This window comes from Myotis myotis, unplaced genomic scaffold (genome assembly GCF_014108235.1).
Source record: "Myotis myotis isolate mMyoMyo1 unplaced genomic scaffold, mMyoMyo1.p scaffold_m19_p_4, whole genome shotgun sequence".
In the NCBI taxonomy this organism is placed as follows: domain Eukaryota; kingdom Metazoa; phylum Chordata; class Mammalia; order Chiroptera; family Vespertilionidae; genus Myotis; species Myotis myotis.
Window position 1 is genome coordinate 30,549,379 of NW_023416346.1, and position 17,978 is coordinate 30,567,356.

Sequence of the window (17,978 nt, forward strand, 5' to 3'; positions counted from 1 at the left end):
TTGATTCCATTAGAAAATGTACAGGGATTTGGCACACCATAATCACTTTAATATGTAACAAGTTGAAAATTTCTCCAAAGTTTAAAAGATGTAATTTTGTAAAATACTATATAGTACCTAGATTTCATATTTATTCTCCAAAACATTCAGCTAAAATGTTTAAAGTTTATTTAATATTTGCATATTTTGAATGATTGGAATCAAATATTTTTTTTCTATTTTCCAAGTACAGTTGACATTCAATATTACTTTATATTAGTTTCAGGTGTAAGCATGATTTTTCAATATGCTTGTTGAAGGAAGTGGATGCTCGTCAAAAGGCTTGGCACTGTGTAGATAATGCATTAAACAATTGAACTCATCTCTGTTAACTTAGGGCAACTCTGCGCATTAGCACTCAATGAGAACCATACACTTTAGAGATGAATCTTTAGAGACCATCTCCAACAGCCCCATTTTTACAGATATTGAATATGAAATTCAGAGTGGGGAATATCATGGTATAGTTCACATAAAGAACTGGAACAAGAACAAAGTATCCTGACTTCTGCTTCAATAACCCTTAAATATTTCTCACTCTCTTTTTCCATTTCAGTTGAAATTCTGAACAACAGAGTTATGGAGTATCAGAATCTTTCCATGAGAACCTCCATATGGCCTTTCTATATGTAGTATTGTACGTCCTCTTCTACCAACACAACAATAAGCATGATGCAGTCAATATACTAAACAAACAAAAATACCAGCCAACAAATTAAAAAGAAAGCATTAAACAATCAATGGAGATGTCAAAACAAAACATGAATAGAAAACGAACTACCATCTATCTTATTTGAATTATTAGGTAGAACACTACTATAAAATTTTGTAATTTGTCACACTGTTCTTTGTGATTTACTAATAACTATTAGGCTGAGTAAATCTTCACAGTGGATTTTTGGCTTACTGTGCATTCTTGGTGGGTAATGTTCATCTGTTTTGAAGTGCTGTTACCTTACTCTTTTGTTTACACAGTAGCCTATTAGGTTGATTTAAAAGGTAAAAATTATACCAAAATACCGTTTTCCTCATTAATGTATTGTACTGTATTGTGGTATATTGTGTTGTGTTAGATTTTTACATACTACAGAGTTTTGCTGTAATATCTGTGGTCTTTGGTTTCAACTAAAATGTTACTGATGGGAAACAGAAATATGTGTGCTTAAAAAATATGACAGGTTAATGTTAATATGCTTTCTCTGTTTAGAATATTTCTGTAGGTTTCTTGGGGCAGACATTTTAAAAGCCTTACTTTTGAGTGTTCACAAAACCTGTTCATAAACATGCATGTGAATAATTTATACCTGCAGATCTGACCTTGCATAATATGATCACATTAGTACATTATTTGTGAGAGAGACATAATTACCTGCAAAAAACAAACAAAACAAAACAAGAAAAACAGGGAACTGCTTAAAACATTAACCCCTAATTTCACTCTTTAAATGGCTTATAAAACTAGAATTTACCTTTAAATGAATCTTTCAGCATTTATACTAAAAAATATGTAAAGTGCCCATTACATGTTTTATGGTTCAAGGATCCTATCTCCTAGGTTGATTGTCTAAAACAGCCATTTGTCATCTTCAGTTGAAAAACTGGTACTTGGAGACTTAAAGATATGCTAATTACAGGTAATAAATTAAACGGGGATATGGGGACATGGAGATACTTTTTACACATTGGAGAAAAGCCTGTAAAAATCATTGGATTGCTACCTTTTACACAAGAGCCATTTCTGAATGCAAATGTCTTATACTCTTTATAATAAGTAAGGTGCAATCTAGCAAAAGTCTGTCAGGGTGAAAGAGAATTAGTTCCAAGTGAGGCCTTTCCTCCCCAAATGGACAATCTTTTCTATTGATCACAGTTGGAACCTGAGTATAGGATTAGAGAAATGGCGGGGGTGGGAAGGACGATGGAAAGACATTTAAAATTATTCTTTGATTTATTTAAAAGTTCTAGGAAGGATGTCCACAGTTGGCTAGTTCAGCTGAGTTTTCAGTTTTATTAAACACTTCAGTAGCCTGTGATATATGTTAAGTGTTGCTTTCCCCAAACTTTATTAACAAGAGTCTCTCTCATCAAAACCAATATTGATTTGGATTCGTTTGTCTTTATATGTATTTGAAAATTATAACAGAGAGGTGTTTAAGACCCTTTGGATGAGACAGAGTGGCTGCACTCCACAGACCTGAACTGAATTCACATTACTAATTTTTATGAATTAAATTTATAACCAAGTAAAATAGTAATTAATTCCTGTTATATGATATGCCTCATCCACCTTACTCACTTATTAAAGTTACTATTATTATACAGTAGTGGAACCATATGATATTTTACATCAACTTAGATTTAATGTTTTCTAGTTCATGAAAGTGACAAAGAAAATCTGATTTAGGATACCTTAAGCAGGCTAGGAGTGTTTGAATCACAGATCAATGGAGTTGGTAAAACCTTTTCACAGAAGATGAAACTGAGGCCCAGGGCATCTCATTGGTCATTACTGTGCTCAGTTGGGCACAGTCGGACACCAATATCTCCAGGCTCCCAGTTGTTCGTCTGTTTCACATCGTTTGTACTTCAGGACATTTGAGGCTCCATCCCAAAGCTGATCAAATTGGCTCAGAATACAAAAGAGCAAAATTAGCTCTTTAATAGTTGATATCCTGTTGATCTTAATTATCAATCCAAATCATGATCATCAGTGATATCTAAATGGTATTGCTTATATGGAGCCATCGCCATTTATTTACAGTATTGCCTGGAGTTAAAGAACAAGAGGTGTTCTGACTTTTACCTATTGATTCGTTGAACCACTTAATTTCTATTTCCTCAAATCTTAACATTGATAGAGAAGAAAGGAGAGTACACCTTTGTGAAATTGCATGTGTTTGGAACTGAGTTTTGTTAAACCTATGTCAGTGCCTCCCCAGAAGGGTAGATCTGATCACAGGACTCCAGGAAGGATGCACCTAAGCTAGTCTGGATGTATTCCTAAAGGGGATAGAGACGTTTCAGGGTAAAATGAACTTTTTTGTGTAGTTTGATATTTTTGATGCAACATGCTGTCTCATTTAACTTTTTAAACTTCTGATGAAGATGTGCATAGACAGCAAACCTAGAGTACAGTTGTTTTCATGTTGCTTTAAGCACTGGACGACATTAATAAAGACTTATATTTTAGTAAGAGGTTTGGTGAGAAATATTCAGGGTAGTTGAATTTTGGGTGCCACAATTTTTTTGTTGTTGGCATTTTAAAAATTGTTTTATAAATGAATTTAAAGAAAGAAAAGTCAAAGCACTAAAGTTTTGATACATGTGCAAAAGAATTTTGGCATGATACTATTTTAAGATAACATGTTTTAAATTAGTTGTGCAATGACTTGTGCAACATCTTTATTCAAGAAAAGAAAAGAAGATTAGTCATTAGACTATAAATTTTCAGATAAAAAGAGAAGTCACAAAATTAATCAGTGACTCTAAACAGTAATTTACTGAATGAATTGTATATATAAAATTCTAATCACTTGTGATTCTTAGGTAAGATTTTATAAGCTTTGTAATTTACAAGGGCCTCTATTTTTAATTATCCAAAATTGTGTTTGTTCATTTCTCTCAGCCTTTTGCAAAAATATGCAAGAGTGCTGACACTTGGACAAAATAAGTCATGTATACAGATAAAATAATCTAAAAGTTATCTTTTAAGAGGGTTTTAGTAGTGTCAACTTTTTATAAAAAGCACTGTGACCATAAGTATAATTTAAAGAGAGATTAAGATTACATCAAAATTAAATGGATTCATAAAATTGGTATTTAAATACAGTATTTTCTTTTGTAATTGGAGCATGACTCTGTAACCAGCTATTGCATTTTATTTCACTTGTCTAGATTAGTCTTTAATTTGTAGTTGATTGTGATGTGAAAAGCCATCTTCTCCCTAGTCCATCAATCTTCTCCATCCATTTTTTAACATGTTTTAAAGTACTTTGATTTTGCCGGAAGTGTTGTCCTATATCACTGGGCTGTGTTCACTAGTTGGTAGCCTCACCAGCTCTCAAATTGGGAAAAAGCAAGTACCTCCTCACTACCATTAGTAGGAACCAAATAAAATTAACCTTTACAACGTGAATCAGTTTTTAATAGCCTGTCCAGTAAGCATAGTAATGCCTGAATAAGGAAAACATTGACATTAAATTGTATTAAGTAATATGTAAAGAAGGCCCATTGCTACTTGGAATGTTATTGGGTTCCCTTACCATGCCTTTGGAGAGAGTAGATGAGGATGCTCTTAGGTAAATGCAGCCACAAGGTTTTTGAGTTATTGTAATCTGTAGGATAGGTTGTTTTGCACAGAACTATTAGAAACTGGAATCCTCTTTTATTTTTTAACTCTTCTACATTTCACACACATTGAAATAGAAATAGGGAAATATGATTTCCCAATTCTGTTGAATAGATTTAGAGAGATAGTGGCCTATTTTTAATTTTACCAGTGCCTGTTAAAAGTAATAGAATAAATAGTATGTAAAAGGGTATAACTTTTTTACAAATTTAGTTGATAACCTAATCAAACTGTAAATATAATGACAAATTAAGGCTCTTAGCACCAGCTCACTAATTGGTGCCATGTTTTCATTTTTCTTGTTAGTTTTTAAGGTTTTGATTTTATTACTTTTTATATCACTAAGTGACTAATGAATTTACTTTTGAAGGAGAATTAGAGAAAGTTTAAGATTTTACTACATGTATTCAACCTTCTTAGATAGGTTCTAAACTGACACTGAAGCATAACAAGATATAGATTATAATCCATAACTATTCTTTACAGTTCACAGTTTAAGAACAAACTTTATATACAAATAATAATTTTAACTAATTATATTTAGTTGCTTTAGCAACCAAACTACAACATGGCTACCTTTAGACACCTTTTTGGTGAAAATTTTATTTGTAAACTATACATGGTTTTTGACAGTATGAGCATGTAGAAGATACATCTCAAATCTCAGAAAACATATATGGTTGATTTTCTTTTTGTCCAAAATTCCCATTTGAAAGCTGAATTTGTGTCCTTGTGTGACTTTTTTTTATCAAAAAGTTTACAAGTTGTGGATTCTAAAATCAAGCTTTATAGCTTATAGAATTTGTTGTGTGTGTAGGGTTTTATTCCACAGTATTTGGACTTCAAAACAAAATTGTGGTATTTATGTTACCTGACCTTTTTTCATAACTTCATTTATTTAAAATTATTCAAGTGGCATAGCTGTAACTGCAGAAATTCTCTTTTCTGGAATTACATACTTACACAAATATATCCAAATGAGGATTAAAGAATGATAAAAGCATACTATTAAATTAATTCACTTGCAAAAACATGCAATAAAGATACTGTGGAATGACCCCTTAACAGTGTTGAAGAGACACATGCTGCAGTTAACTGACTGCCTCAGTTAGGGTGCGAATGTGTGAGACACACCTTTTTTGCACTTATGTACATAGTCCATGAAAGCAATCCTTGGAGGTTTTTTTTAAATATAAGAAGTCTGTGAGAATAGTGGAAAAGTTAGTAAGAGAGAGTTACTTCTAAGGCTTTGGGAGGGAGAGATGTTGCTTTGCTGTTGTGAAGGCTTTCTATTTTGCTACAGCTGACCAAAAGAGTAGACTGGTAACAGGTAGCAGCTCAACTTCAGCTAGCAGCACTGAACAGGAGTTAAAGTACTTCACCTTTTAGCAAGATCACTAGCAGAAACTGTTTGCTTTTTAAATTAATCCTCACTGTAAACACACACACACACACACACACACACACACACACACACACACACACACACCAGGCAGGTTTCTAGCTGTTTTTTTCCCCCCAATGGTTGCAAGTAGTGAAATACCCTGTAAATTCCAAAATGGATATTCTCATTATGATCAAATTAGATTACATCTTTCACATAAAATTATCAATTTATATATATATATATACTAATATCTATTTAAGTGACAATCAATAGTTAACATCTACCACTAATTCCCCTTTAAGATCCAAGACCCAAAACCAAATTGGCAACCATCGAAAGATTTAATTTAACAGTTAAGTAGGGCCAGTATGCGGCATCTCATTCACTTCAACAAAGGAAAAAATGCTCCTGGTACAACTTTATAAATTGCTTTATTTGCCTTATACCTGATCAGTGGAAGCTGTTTTCTGACTTAACCTTTACCAAATTAGAAAGTACTCCATTGTGCCACTTTAGCCTCACACTGTTTTAACTAAACAGGAGAGAATCAGCAAAAAGCTTACATACATAGGAGCTGGCAAAGAATTTTTCAATCAAACTATCTTTGCCAATTTTAGCTCCCACATCATATCCAGATCACCATTTAATATTTTGTTGCCTCTAAGCAATGAGGTCCAGAAAAGGTCGAGGTTATAAAGGATTAAGGAGAGATCACCACAGGTACTTTGAGTCCTTCACATCTTGGGACTTGTTGCCCTTGCCCTAGAGAAGGAGCCCATCCTGGGGGTGACGGAGTTATTAATATTGCTACCCATTTTGATAGTTCTCACAGGGACAGGAAAATAAGCCAAAGCTAGAAAGCAATCCAAGCCTTACAGTTGTCCAATAACTCAGGGCCAGTTGATTAGAAATCTATTTTTGTCCCTTCAGCCCATATCCTTAGAGTCAACCTATAACTAATAGCCTGACTATCTGACCAGCATTTTCATGATATAAAATGTAAGCATTCACTTATTCAGCATTTAAGAACTTCAACTTCAACCTTATCACCAACATATTTTCCAACATTTTCTTGTGAGTGTATAGCCACAAGAATATATTTTCATGAAGTCAATAGAAATATAGTAAGATTTTCAGTCAGGAAAAACAATCAATAAAATAGTAAGAATGAACCTAGAAACATCACAAAAGATACCCAATTAACTTCTGGCATGTTGTGCCTGATGACAGCCACTGAGTCACACTCTTTGGCACTTAAACAGAGTAGCTGTGTTTAAAGAAGTAAAAGTAGAGAATGAAGTCTAACAGAATGTGAATAACTTGAGGCCAAAAGAGGACCTCTGTCATTAAGACTGGGAAAAGGTTTAGTTGGCTAATTCATATACTTTCCAGCCTCTCTACTTGTCCTTGCCTGGAAGAGAACTACCCATTTAATAATCTGAAACAGGATTATTCCAGAGAAATGTTAACTTTAAGTAGAGCCCATCCTCAATTATAGTGCTAGACCTAAAAGAAAAATAATGTATCACTTTGAAGTAAATCACAGCTATTCGCAGATATTGCAAAAATCCTCACTAGTCATCGTCTACATCACATTTTACTTTAATAACATAAATACCTCTGTAACAAGACCTAAAAGTAACCCAGTTTTAAGCAGTGCTCTTTTACCCCCAAAACACACAACCTAAATGTTTGTCTGTCATAGAACTGCATGATTTCAAAGTTTTATTTCTGTATACCGATGCTATTTTTTTAGTGATGAAAACCCAATTATTTTGTTGCTGGCTTTTGTGTCTAGTGGTTGAGAGAATGATATAACTATCATATCATTGGATTCTGGAGTTGCCCCTTTCAAAATAAACTTCCCTTTATTGCTTTTGCTGCTGCTTTATTAGAAAATGAACTTTTATTATTATGTCCACTAATTACAATATTTTAAATTAAGATATTTTAATATGTTCTTAAATGTATTTTTGAGGGCCAACTCTCCACATTTTTATAACAACAATACAGTATAATGTAGAAAATGGAAACATGTATTTTGGGTATAAAATGTCAATTTAAAAATACCTATAGATAAGAAAATTATTAGCCCTGTGAAACAATTATAGATTTTGACCAACAGTTCAAAAATATAAACGTCCCATAATATTTTAGGTCATAATGTGAGCTAAGATGCAATAGCTCATTCTCTCAACTGCTATCAATAGGGCACCTAGATGCTTTGATTTTTATGTTTTTTTTCAAGTTTTAGTGCTGAACTGCTTTTTGTGTTTAAAAGTGTGCATTATACAACTCATTTTAGTATGCTATTTCTATGTTCATTTTTTTTGGTCTTTTAATAAAATGTTAAATTTCTTGGTTATGTCTTTTTTTATGAATCCATATCTACACGTTAGGGGTTTACTTAAAAGCTATTCATGTTCTAGCATATTAATCCTCATATTTAGTAATACTAATGTAAAATTTAAGTTTGTAATTTGGTTCAATGTTATATTTCATACATAGAATAAATTTATTTCACAATATAACTTCAGTATTTTGAATTATATAATCATCCATTGTATTAGATGTATTATTCCTATGATAGTGAAGTTACTAACCCCATAAAGATATACTTATATTTTAGTAAAAGAAAATTTAAAATTTTGAGATAATGTTTATTGGTTTCTATTCCATTTCAAAAATTGAGGCATATTCTAAGATATATTATTAGAAGTTTTGTAATTTCCAGTTATTCCTTTCTACTCTTCATCTTTAACCTAATATATGAAACCAGTGCTGTTCATTTTATTCTCTACAAGATGGACATCAATGGTTTCATAACAATGAGATGCATAGATTTTTTTCATCAAAATGTTTTCTCTCACTTAAAATTGGTTTTGTCCAATAAATAGCACGGGAATGAAAGGATAATTATGTTAGGTTTTTAAGAAAGCAAAATGTAATTTGGTAATACTTTATTCTGTCAGATTTCTAAATACTTAAAAACACTAATTGTGAACTTCTCATTGGCCACCATTTGGTAGTGGGGCTGATGGAAAACTGTGGTAAAGAGCCTGTGGATGAGAGGTTGTGACAGAATAAAGTATTATTATTAGTCACACATCTATAACAGTAAAATGGGACAGGGATGAGGTTGGATCCCTGTGTAATATCAACTGAATCATACAGAGCTACTAGCTCCATTGCCCCCTTATGTTTTACTATCTCTGAGTGTGGTTCCCACTATGGCAATATGCCAAATTTGAGCATTTTGATGTATTGTTGTGCATGTTTCTGTGAGTCTGTGATAATCCCAGCACTAAAACCAATTCAGTATATAGACATTTATAAGAGGTATTTGACCTCGTCAGAATTCAGTTTATGTCTTTCTCTTTGAATCTGCTGAATGATAGGTAAGAATTCAGGGCAGGCATTCCTGATCATCATGAAAATGAAATTTCTATTGGCCAGAAGAAAGTTGACCAACAGGCAAAACCAGATGGACACCCATACTCTGATTTTTTACTTGACTCTTTTCTGAATTAGAAATATCCATTTAATTTGGCCTTCCCAAGTTTTTCTTTTGGTGCCTGGATTTAAACTTCTCCCTTAGGCAGGAGAACAGTGAGGCTGAGGAATAAAAGCCAAGAGCACCAGTGATAAAAAGGTAAGCCACCCAGACATAAGGATGAGGTTTGGGAGAGGGACAGGAGGTCTAATTTTGTCCTTACAAATGGATGCCAAAAAGGAAAAGCACAACATTCTGAAGTAGATACAGAAATCAGTATAAGAAGGAAGTTCTGGTCAGAGTAGCCCAGTATTTTTGTTGTGTATGAAAACAGAGTGCAGTGCAAAGGCAGTCAGGGAACACAGGCAGAGCACAACAGATGCATGAAAAATTATAGGTTTACCTAATAAGGAAGAAGGAGGTTTCTCCATAAGAGATTCAGTACATTTCATGCATGTAAAAGTGAAAAGAAAGAGATCGGTAAAAAATCAGAGTAACAGCGGATGAATAGCAGCAAGCAGTAGCAACAGCACCTTTCAAAGCAGTAACAACTGAACTTGAGAGGATGCAGAAGGAATCTGAGGAGACTCTGCAGTCAGCATACTTCTAGAGATGTTCTGGTTACAGAAGATGATGGTCAACCCATTAAGGATCAATGTAGGTCTTAAGAAGAGAGTGGGAAAGAATAGGATCAGGACTGAGACTTTGCTTTAGCCTTCATGACCTGAAGAGTTGAATGATTCTTTGCTGGGGAAATTGGCAGTTAAGAGAGATTCATATCTGTGTTAAATATATACATATATATAAAGTGGTTATTGTTCTGCTTTTGTTGACTAATAAATGTATGTGTAGTTAATTCAAAGTGTCTTGGTTTTTCCTCAATTTCTATTTACAAAGTCCCATGTTAAGGAAATCTATGGGTTGTTATACTTGGAAAACCTGAACCCACATGAATCCAGACAATCAACGGTTACAATTTGGGGGGGTAGGGGGGTCCAGATAGAGGATGCTAATAAATGAGGCATTTGTGTTAATAGTCACACTTGAATTTGGACTGTATACAAGACCTCACTAAATATCAAGCAATTGTTTACCATAAACTGAGCACCAGTCAATGGTAGAAACCACTATAATAAGCAACTCCTTTCTCCTGATAGACACAATCAGTGATATTCTAGATCCTGAATATGCTTGAAACCTTAAGAGTCATTGGGCTGAGCTCTTGGGGCCAGAAGAGCACCCAAACCAGTCAGGAAAAATAGCATGCAGCCACATTCACTATTGTCCTCTGCTCTCTACATCTGTGAAAAATGTCCCTGTGGTAAAAATAAAAATATACAAGATCCAAATATTGTTAGGTGACATAGAGAAAGATCAGCATAGGAATTACCTTTGAGTAATTGGACTAAGAAAATCCTTAAATAGTATTTTAAATTATTATTGTGTCCACATTTAGTGCTGTGCCATTTGTTCCACCCTCCATATTACATCCTGAGTAATTTTTCTAAGGTCTAAAATTGATTACTTCACTTTCCTGACAAAATCTCCCATAGCTCCTCACGGCCTAGGGAATAAAGCCTACACTCTAACATAGGATTCTTCCTTGCTTTCACGTTACACTTCCCCTCTAGCTTTATCTTTCCCCATGCCTTCTATAACCTGAGCACTCTCAACAAACCAAAGCACTGTTGGGAAAATATAATTTAAAATAATATTTTCTGCCTGGTCGGCATGGCTCAGTGTTTGAGCATTGACCTGTGAACCAGGAGGTCACGGTTCAATTCCCAGTCAGGGCACATGCCTGGGTTGTGGGCTCCATCCAATCAATGATACTCTCTCATCATTGATGTTTCTCTCTCCCTCTCTCTCTCTCCCTTCCTCATTGAAATCAATTAAAAAAATTTAAAAAATGATATTTTCTTCCAATTCAAAATTCCTTTCCACAAAGGTAATAGTGGAAGAAAACACTTTTATTATTGAGTAAACATTAAACCAGAATTAGATGTGCATCACAGGCAATCCTATATAATAAAAGGCTAATATGCAAATCGACCAAAAGGAGGAACAACTGAACAAACAACTGAACAACCAGTCGCTATGATGTGTGCTAACCACCAGGGGGCACGCGCGGAACATGGTGGGCATCGGCTGTGGTGGGATGGTGGAGCAGGTGAGCGGGGGCGCCAGACCAAGGTGGGGCGCCAGTCGCTGTCATCGGGGCAAGCCTCTGGTGGTTACTGAAAATTCTTTGCTCCCACATGCCATGGTCCCACCCTGCACTCACACCCGCTACTGGCACTGACCCTGCTCACACCCACAGCTGGCACCTGGCACCAGCCCCGATCACTCAATCTCTCGGGCACCGTCACTGGTTGCAAGCGGCAGCTGCCTGCCCTGATTGCCCCTGAGGGCTTCTCCACCTTCCTCTGTTCCTGAGGGGCGATCGGGACCGGCAGCCACCTCTCGCACCCGCTGCTGGCACCTGGTGCCGTCCGATCACTCAGTGCCATTAGTGGGTGTGAGCAGCAGCTGCCAGCCCTGATCGCCCCTCAGGGCTTCTCCACCTCTCCCTGCTCCTGAGGGGTGATTAGGGCAGCAGCCACTTGCACCCGCTGCTGGCACCAGCCCCAATTGCTCTGCTCTGTCAGCACATGGGAATGGTGATGGTGGGAGCAGGGCTTCCTGCAGACAGGGGACCAGGGGCTGTGGCAGGAAGGGCCGGGCAGGGGCACTGGAGGATGGGCCAAAACCCACCCCTGTGCCCACCACAGCCTCGCAGCCCACAGTTCCTTTCAAGGTGCACAAATTCATGCACTGGGCTCCTAGTCTACTAATAAATTGCAAAGATAGGAAGGAATCTCACCTCCTTATACAGCAAAGCAGATACAACCCATTACGTACATGTTTTCAAAATAAACCATAGCTATCTTCAATAAGAGGATTTGACAGCACCTCTTGTCATTCATAGTGTGTTCTTAATTTATCATCATAATTAGGGAGACCAACTATGTTGACTTTATCCTTAGGAGAAGTCCACAGAATATTTTGCAAATTGGAGCAAGGTGCTCAGGGAAGTTAGGTTGCTCTATCATAGGAAGTAGGGTTCTACCTTCCTTGATATTTACATTTCAGAGAGAATGCTCTCAGTTCCTTGGGGGAATATTCCTGAGTTGTCAGACTAATGAGAGGCTCATTTAGCCATTATAAATATTTAAATACATTTGAGAAGGATGGGGAAGAGAATTTTAAAAGAAAAGAGAAGAGGTGGTGGAGAAGTTTCTCCCCTTATTTTCCACAAAGAGAATTTAGCCTCTTATTTTAAATTTGTATTTGTCTTTACACCCAGATATATACCATAGTCCATATATATTTGTGCTATTTTTCTCTCCACTTGGAGAAACACCTTCTGTTTTTCCTCCTCTTTTTCAAATCACTCATCAGGTCTATCTGTCTATCTACCTATGTATCTATCTATATTAAACTTATCACGCAAGGTATATATGAGCTATCAACTTCCTTTCTTCAGGTCTTCTATGGCCTTGCCATATATCACTAATGCAGCTAATATTCATTTAATACTTAGAAGACAATCTCAAGCTTAGTAACCACCTCTCCTACAGTGCTTCTAACATTGTCTATATGACTTCTCCATTAAACTTGGCTTCACAAAGGCAAGAACCAGGTCTAGTTGATCTTGGTATCTTTTATGGTGCCTCAAACAGTAGCCATATAGTGAATGCATAATAAATTCTTTGAGAAACAATAAATTAAGAAATCAGGATACCTTTATTGTAAAAAAAAAAAAAAAAAAAAAAACACCCCAAAAACCTTATTCAAATAAAGGGGATTTATGTGATGATAGAGGGAATTTTCACAAATTCCAATTGCAGGAAGAACAACTGGACCTAGTGGAACTGGAAAGTTATCAAGTAATCTCTCTCTCTCTCTCTCTCTCTCTCTCTCTCTCTCTCTCTCTCTCTCCAAACAAGCTTTCAACTTTCTCTACTTATCAATATTTATTTGATCATGGCCACTTCCAGAATGGTTGTCTTATCCTAAGAGTCTATATCAATGATAGCTTGCACCACAAGTACCTGGAAGGCTTATAAAACAGATTGCTGGGACAACTCTCTCATTCAGTAGATATGGGATGAGGTATGAGAATTTATATTTTTAACAAGTCACCAAATGATTATGATAGTCTTGGGACACAATTTGAAAATGATTAATTCATTTGAGTTTCAAGCTTGGTTCCCCACAAATAATTGACTCAGTCACTGGGACCCAATACCTTATTCTGAAGAAAGAGAATTTGATTAGTGAGTCAAATGTTTATCCCTGTTGTATTCAGTTCTGTCCAAAAGGTTGTAGTTACATGGTATGTAATGAATGGTTGCTTCTTTGAAGCTGTGGACAGGGAACCTTCGAAGAAGGTGGATCTCTAGTATAATCACTCCAATGGCTCCTTTTAATGCTATAAGAATTTCCACACTAAACTAGATCCTTGGGCTATGCAACTCAATCTTCATAGCCAATAGAGCCAATAAGGACATTGCCATCTATTGGACATCTCCAGCCAATCATCTAAAAGTAAAACCACTCTTTACATCCATCCCTAAACTCACAATCTTTCCTCTCAAATATATTGTTCCTCCACCCAGTTGTACATGCAAGGAGCCTGGGAATCACATTTGACTCCTTCTACCCCACCCTCTATATCCAATCTATCAAGGCCTATCAATTATATCTCCTAGTTATTTTCTCCATCCTTACTATACTTAGTTAGTTTAACTTGATGCCCTGCCTCCAGTGCTTTCTTTCTATCAGTTCTTCACATGGCTGTCAGAATGATCTATCTAAAACAACTTCCCAATCTTAGATCTTGGGACAGCTATATTAGGCCTGAGGCAGGTAAAGCCTGGGCCTGTCCTTTCTAGTAGCATGCAGCTGCAAATTTACCTACCTCAGCATGTATATAAAAAATATCATGCCATATATACACAAGTTTGACTATGTAATTCCTCTCCTTAAAATAATTTAATCATTCCCCATATCCCTCAGGATGAAGCCTAAACACACCTTATGATAGTCCCTGTCTACCTCACCAGCCTCATCTCTTGCCACTTCCTACCTTGGACTTGCTACTTCAACAGCAGGTAAATGGGTGTAGTTTTCAGCAAATGCCCTGCTGATTCATGCCTGTAAGCCATTGCTCATGGTTTCATTTTTGCCTAGAATGTTCAATCTCTCCCTTTTGGTCTAGCTAGCAATCTTTGAGATTCTGTTGAGGCATCATATCCCCCCGGAAAACTTCTATGTCTGCTTTCCACCTCTAATAGTGTACCCCTCTTTGAAACTCTCCTAATGCCTTGGGCATATAATTGTCATTGGATTTGCCACACTGCATTAAAATATTGTTTGCTGCTCCCACTAGCCTGTGAGTTTGTTGAGGATAGGGTCTGTGCCTTATCCATTACTATATTGCCAGCACCTAGCATAGTGATTTTTTAAAAAGTAGTATCATACAACTCAACAGCAAAAACAAAAATAAAAAACCCACCTCAATTCAAAAATGGAAAAAGGAAGGCCTTAGTCAGTGTTGCTTAGTGGTTAGGCTCATGCACTGAAGGGTCTTGGATTTGATTACCGGTCGAGGGCACGTACTTGGGTTGCAGGTTCGATATCTGTCCCTGTTTGGGGTGCATGCAGGAGGTAAACAATCTCTCCCCCCCTCCTTCCTTTGTCCCTCACTCCTTCCCTTCCACTCTCTCTAAAAAAAATCGATGGAAAAATATCCTCAGTTGAGGATTTAAAAAATGGACAAAGAAAGGACTTGACTAGATATTTTTAAAGAAGATATACAAATGGTCAATAAACACATGAAAAGATGTTCAACATCATTAGTCAATAGGGAAATGCAAATAAAAACTACAATATGATACCACTTTACACTCACTAAGATGGTTATAATAAAAATGGAAAACAGTGTTGGTAAGGATTTGAAGTAGAACCCTGTGCATTGTTTGTTAGACAGGAAAAAATGATACATTGTGGAAAACACTTTGGCAGTTCCTCAAAAAGTGAAAAGTGGAATTACCATATAAATAAGCAATTCTACATCTGGGTATATACCCAAAGGAATTGAAAGCAGGAACTCAAACACATACTTGTCCATCAATGGATGAGTGGATAAAAAATGTAGTATATAGCCCGCTTGGTATTACTCAGTTGATTAGCATTGTCCCATGTACCAAGAGGTGACCAGGTTAGAATCCTGGTCAGGGCATATGCACAGGTCACGGGCTTGCTCCCTAGTGGGGGGCATGCAGGAGGCAGCCAATCGATGTTTCTCTCTCATCGATGTTTCTCTCTCTCTCTCTCCCTCTGTTCCTTTCTCTAAAAATCAATGAAAATATTTTTTTAAATGTAGTATATACATACAACGGAATATTTTTCAACCTTAAAAATGAAGGAAGCTCTGACACATGCTACAACATGGATGGGCTTTGAGCATATTATGCTATGTGAAATAAGCCAGTCACAAAAGGACAGTATTTTATTTATTCTACTTGTATCAGGTGACAAAAAGTAGGCAAATTCATAGAAACAGAAAGTAGAATGGTGGCTGCCAGGGAGTTGGAACGGGGGAGATGGCGAGTTATTTTTTAATGGGAACAGAATTTCAGTTCTGAAACATGAAAAGAGTTTTGGAGGTGAATGGTAATGATTATTGCTCAATAATGTGAATTTACTTAATGCCTCCAAACTATACACTTAAAAATGGGTAAGGGGCTACAATTTTCCAGCTTTATTGAGCTATAAATGATATATAACATGTATTAGTTTAAGGTATGCAATTTGATGATTTGATATACATATATATTTCTAACTGCTTAACACAATAAGGTTAGTTAACACACCCTTCACCTCACATAATTACCATCTTGTTATTATTTTTATGGTGAGAACATTAAAGCTCTACTATCATAGCACTTTCAAGCATACAATACAGTATTGTTAAATACAGCCACCATGTTGTATGTTACATCTGCAAAACTTATAACTGAAAGTTTGTATCCTTTGACCAACACCTTCCCATTTACCTCAACCCTCAGCTCCTGGCATTCAACATTCTACTCTTTGTTTCTATGAGCTTATATGTTCCATATATGTGAGATCATACTCATTCTGTACCTTTCTCTGATTTATTTCACTTAGCAGGATGCCTTAAAGGTCCATCCATGTTGTTGCAGATGACAGGACTTTAAGCAGATCAGACAAGGAAGAATAAATAATTTACCCTTGTGATTCAAGAGGAAAAAAAATACCTATAGCACAGAGAAAACAAAGAAACACATAACTACTATCAATAAATGGTCCTGAGCATAAGTAAAATGGGGGCATGAGTGAATTATAAGGATATGGTTGTCTTTTGTCAGCATTCTTTTGGTTATAAGTAACAGAATTCAAAATAAAGCTACGTTAAGAAAAGAGGACATGTATTAGGTCAAACAGTTAAAAGATCCATGAATGGTTTGGCTTCAGACACAGTTGTATGCTAGTTCTCAGCTGTGAGGTTGGGAATTTGCTGCTGTCTTTTTTGCAGCTTTAATTTCCTGTGTATATCATTGGAAGGTGTGTGGGGAAGCACGGGACTTGGTTGGAATGTCTATAAGGAGGATTCTCTGAAAGGTCGAGGTCATCTGAGGGGACCTTGCCGAAGGCGGTAGCCCCTAAGTTGACTTTTCCAAACAAGTCCAATATCCTTGGGTGTTTTGCTAGAATCTCTATGTTTAGTCTTTAAAGGCCCGACCTTGTAGAAGCCTATACTTTCTCAAAGATACTTCCCTGCTGATTGTATCTAAAGGTTAATTTAAATTCAAGCTATTGTTACAAAAATAAGCCAATGAGGCAGGTGAACAGGACTGCTTTTACTACTAAAGTAAAGAGTCCCTTAGCCCTCTCTTTCACAGAAACCTGTGTCGAAGTAATCTGTTCATTTATCGTGCAGGGTCTGCTGGTCAGCCCTGCCAAAGGCACATACTTACATCTAACTAGATTAGTAATCCAGAAGGAAAGAATGCACTGCTGCTAATAGCACTAGCATACTTCCAAGGGATAATTTATTGGCCTAATTTGGGGCACATAATTATACCAGCTCATATTACATGTCCATTCCTGAAGACAGGGGACAGGACCTTCTAATTGGCGGGATTAGAGGTTATGCACCTACTCTTTGAACCAGGGAATAAGACAACTCTGCTCAAACCTAAGAGAGAGAGAGAGAGAGAGAGAGAGAGAGAGAGAGAGAGAGAGAGAGAGAGAGAGAGAGATTGTTTCTCAAAGAAAAACCAAGGTGCTATTCCCAAAATAATTGGGAATTTATTTATGTTGGACAACAACAACAACAACAACATATGAACTTGATAGCCCACCCAATTTACCAATGGTCTTCTGCCGGAGTCCAACCCCAGCAGGTCCAGGGGTCCCCAAAGGTGTAGACGGAGTCGGCGAAGAAGGAAGGACACGGAGACAGTGTTCAGTTGATCGGCAGCCTAGCCAGGATCTCCAGCCAGGATCTCCAGCCAAGTTCTGGTCTGGATCTCCAGCGAAGTTCTGCTGTTTATTGTCTTGTTACATCCGTATTTATACCAGTTGATTTTAATCCTGTCAATTTCTATTACAAAGGTTAGGGCGTTTCTTATCTCCAT

The 17,978-nt window shown here is 36.5% G+C and overlaps 1 protein-coding gene across 7 annotated transcripts in view; it reads left to right on the forward strand.

Annotated features, from left to right (window-relative positions):
* The window catches only part of MBNL3 (muscleblind like splicing regulator 3), a 90,690-nt gene extending 76,266 nt beyond the window's left edge, over positions 1 to 14,424 (forward strand). For 6 of the 7 annotated variants that reach the window (XM_036305114.1, XM_036305117.1, XM_036305116.1 and 3 more), the window contains one exon: positions 596 to 8,132. Coding sequence is in view for 2 of the 7 variants with exons in the window: in XM_036305117.1 (XP_036161010.1) it covers positions 596 to 607 (12 nt within the window). In the remaining 5 variants the exon portion in view is untranslated. Of the gene's footprint in view, positions 1 to 595; positions 8,133 to 14,328 lie in introns of those variants that run through there. The other variant, XM_036305115.1, reaches the window with a different exon arrangement.
* Positions 14,425 to 17,978: the final 3,554 nt, after the last annotated feature.